Here is a 4312-nt window from a genome sequence, read left to right as displayed (position 1 = left end):
CATTGCCAGTGTTCTGTGGTATCTTGGTTACTCTAGATATAACCAAAACACTCCTAGACCTTCACGTGAATTCGAAAGTCACGTGAATGATGCATCGTGTTGATCGGACAATGAAGGAGAAGCAGCATCATCTTCAGATGATCAAACCAATTCTGACGAATAAGGCTGTTGCAGAGTGCCTAGCCTCTAATCGACCATAAGTTCTGATTGACTGTAAACTAATATACCTTTTCTTAGAAAAATGTCTCCAAGATTATTTCGATTATTTTATAGAAATTATTGCTAATAAATCTGATAAAGTAGGACATTTTTACTCCTTTCATGATCACAAACCTAATAAAGTATAAAAATGAGCCCTATTTTGAAGGCTAAGTACCTCGAGAAAATGATGGCTTTAACATATGTTGTAACGCATATACGTGCGCAGTTTTTGGCCAAGTATGATCTTGCGTGAGTAATACTAACATGTGAAACTTAGCATGATTTGAATGAAAGTGCGAAAACCCATGTAAAATACGAACTTAAAAATGACTATATCTTGAAATCAGATCACTTTCAGGAAAAATCCTTCTAAGGGGTTATGAGACCTAGTTAGATGAATAAAATAAAACATGTTTGAGGCCAATCTGTAGATGGCCCAAAAACCAGCCTTATTGACCCTCCTCCTTTGTAGTTTTGACACAAATCACTTTTTTCTAGAAAATAGAAGATTAGGGATTTTCCTTTGCTTTGAGACCTTTCGATCGTTCGTTATTTATCTGTCAAAGTTTCTGAACTTATAAATGTTTTTTTTGGAAGCTCTCTCAAAATTATCCCAAGTTTGTAGTTCCTGAGATTTTGCCTTTTACCATTTTGCATGCGGACTTTATGGTAACTGCATCTGGCCATTGATGCAGAACTGTGATCTTGTTCAGATTGTCTGTCCAAAATAATAACAAACATTTGATCTCGTCGCCTGTTCCATAAGATCATCAGAGTATTATTCCTTAAATCATATGATTGAAGATCCGATCTTCTGATATGCTCTCTTAGTGGTTGAAATCCAGGTGTTTCTTGAGGTCTTTGACCATGGAATCGATTTTCTCCTTTTCCAGATTCTGTTTGAGAAATTGGGAATCTCCAATTTTCCCCCTATCTATAGTTCCTTTCAGCTGCTCTCCTAGCTGACGCGCCAAAAAGTTTCGCTTGCCATCGCATGAAGGTATCCATTTGAGGTGGATTCACATTTTGAGGAGTTTAATTACTCTGATTACCGACACCAGAAACTGAATTTTGCAAAATGGATTCAATAGCTGAAGCGCCGTCGCAAGTAGAAAAATTGGATGTATTAGAACTATAACTTCCTATCGACGTTGGATGACTGAGTTAGCTTGTTGAATTAATTTCAAATGGATTTTGCATTGGGTTTTCGTTCGGCGGCAACTCTCTAACAAACCATTCACATTCGTCCACGGGTGTGTCCAAAATATTTGGCTGAGACATTTTATTGAATTACCGATTTACAATATTTATTTCCACACTCACACGCAATTAGATTAAATCTTCGTTCCCGACTTGCATGCGCCTGAACCGTTCTTTGTGCTCGAAGAAGAATAATTTTGAGAACTTCGCTCAGATAAGACACGCATACGCTTTCAGCGCTCTTTTGTTTTTTCACAAGTGAAATTTTAAAAAACATTTCTTATATATTTAAATTCTCACATTTGTAGATACACTACTGATCCTTCTCTCATTTCAATTCCTCACGAAGGCGAGAGAAAAAGAGAGGAGGAACAACCCATATTTCACTCGTTTTTGCACTCAATTCTCCAATTGGCGCACATAGACTTTTCACGCTCTTCGCACAACTTACTTTCGGTCTGAGTAAACTGACACGTGTGAATTCTGTACAAGTTAGAAGGGATGGCAATGACTCAAAATGAACTGATTTAAAGAAATAACTAGTATATTGCATATCGTGTTACAAAGTATGTTTGCGCTTCAGCTCGCTTCAACGCACTGGCTCCGTTAGTCTATAACTCCCAGCAAATTCAATGTTGAGTTTGGGTCCTGCTTACAACGCACTTTAGCTAAATCTCTAAAAATACAATTATGACATAATCAGAAACATTAAGCGATGAATTTAATCATTAAAATTTCGTCTTTAGACTCCATACATTTTTAGAATATAGTACAATATCATTTGGCAGATCTAAATTACCAGTATTTAAGCAGTTAATGAAAGAGGCACTTCAGCACTAGAACGATAGAACCTCTGTAACTGACCTGAGGTTTTGCATGTTGTCTAAGCTTCACTATTTTCCAGTCTCACATATGGTCTCTTCTATGCCAAGGATTATTTGGATTGGCCGTGAAGGAGTAAAGTTCTGTTGGAATTTACCAAATATCAAGCATGTGATGGAATTTGGGTTCTGTGAATGATATATAAGTTTGAAAAAGTTTCTAATTCCTTCTGCCTCTTTCTTATGGATTCTAGAGCCTATGTAACCCTATGTGGATGTACATATATCTCATATTTAAACGCAAAGACGTCGTGGAGAAAATCGAGGCACAAATATTCATGCCAAATACTATTAGAAAATAATTTCGACTCAATATTCACTTTAATATCAGATATTACTTGATTTTTTTCAAATTTGGATAACCTAAACCAATATTTTGTCAATGATGATGTTTTTATCGCAAGTATATGTTATACATAATTAATGTATTCTAGGGGTATAATATTCGTCTTGCTTACGATTTTGCTTTCTCTTATTTTGCAGTACACTGTGGAAGTATAAGACAAACGGCCTCGATATTATCAATGTCGCAAGACTGTCTAAGAACAGGGGATAAAGCTTTGGTTCATTTTAGATTTATAAAAAATCCAGAATATATAAAAACAGGACAGCGTATGGTTTTTAGAGAAGGCCGTACGAAAGCAGTCGGAAATATTTTACGTCTCATATCAAATACTGGATCTATCTCTGTACAAAATTGCAGAACCAACAAGTCTAACAAGGTATAATACACTACAGAATGATGTCAAACTGATGCTTTGATTAGCGCTAATAATATATGAACAACGAACAATCTTCTTAAGTTATAAATGTCTGTACTTTTAAGAAATTGTTAGTAGTTTGCATACATCACTGAGGATATTAGAATAAATAAAAAAATTCCCTAAAATTCTTGTAACTTTGTTATTGACTAGAACACATGACCTTCGAGGGCTCAATAATATAAATATACAACTGTGCCTACTAAAAAAGTTGAATGAGCTGTGAGTCTTTTTTGAGTGCATATTATCTGTTTTGATGAATTTAAACTCTTTTAATTTTTTATTGTCATTAGGGTATTATGAAAATACTTAATTATAAAACGTGCATCTTTTATAAAGGTTAAATTGGCAAACGCTCCGATATATATACATGTATATCTATATAATACATAAAATTAAAATTAAACTTTGGTATTCAATATTTGGTAAAAAAATGTGTTCATGCATGAACTTAGTATTTCTATGTTGTGCAGCTCCTCTCTCTCTCTCTGCCTCTCTCTTTTACCGTCAACTCTGTCTGTGTGATCATCCGGTTTCGTTGCAGAAGGACGAGGTGATCGCGGGGAATTAAATCACTTTGTAATCACACAAACACAAAAATCAAAAATACGTTACACAGAGCTACACACTTTATGTTTGAGATGAAGTTAATGGATAAGAAACATAAAAGGCAAACGATTGAAAATTCACAAAGCAGAATTTCTGTTAATATAAAAATGATGGTTTCGACGTAAAAAATAGAGACATCAGCTCCGTTTAAAATCACGAAAACAAAACAGAACCGCTAACCCTTCTAGATTTTATGGCCTTCCAAAAATGCACAAGACAGGTGCCTCGCTTAAGCCGATCGTTTCTTATGCAGGTAGTGCTATTTTTCAGTTAGAAACATTCACAAAAAATATTATTGCAAATAATATTGAAATTCCTAAATCGAAAGTGCTTAAGAACTTCGATTTAGAGAAGAAAATGTAGTATATCAGGATCACGGAAAATCATGTCTTTGCGTCACTAGATATCGTTTCCCTTTTTACAAATGGTACGAAAGAAAAGGCAGTCGAGACAGTTCGTAGTAGGGGGAATTAAATTCGCGAAAAAACAAAAATTTCATGGACAGATTTGAAAAGGAAGGACTTCGATTGTTTCTAAATAGTACAGATGTCAATTTCAAAAACCAAACTTACTTTTAAAAAAGAGGACTATCGTGGGCTCTCCCCTTTCGCCGATTTTAGCAGATTTAATTATGGACGACCTGGAAACGGGTATTTTACC

The 4312-nt window shown here is 35.0% G+C and overlaps 1 protein-coding gene across 1 annotated transcript in view; it reads left to right on the top strand.

Annotated features, from left to right (window-relative positions):
• Window positions 1–3167, top strand: part of LOC117181327 (GTP-binding protein 1) — a 122290-nt gene extending 119123 nt beyond the window's left edge. Inside the window, exon 9 of the mRNA XM_033373887.1 lies at window positions 2766–3167. Coding sequence (XP_033229778.1) covers window positions 2766–3010 — 245 coding nt within the window. The 3' untranslated portion in view covers window positions 3011–3167. The remainder of the gene's footprint in view (window positions 1–2765) is intronic.
• The last annotated feature ends 1145 nt before the right edge of the window (window positions 3168–4312 follow it).

This window comes from Belonocnema kinseyi, chromosome 10 (assembly GCF_010883055.1).
Source record: "Belonocnema kinseyi isolate 2016_QV_RU_SX_M_011 chromosome 10, B_treatae_v1, whole genome shotgun sequence".
Lineage (NCBI taxonomy): Eukaryota > Metazoa > Arthropoda > Insecta > Hymenoptera > Cynipidae > Belonocnema > Belonocnema kinseyi.
This window is presented reverse-complemented; position numbering and strand designations above follow the sequence as displayed.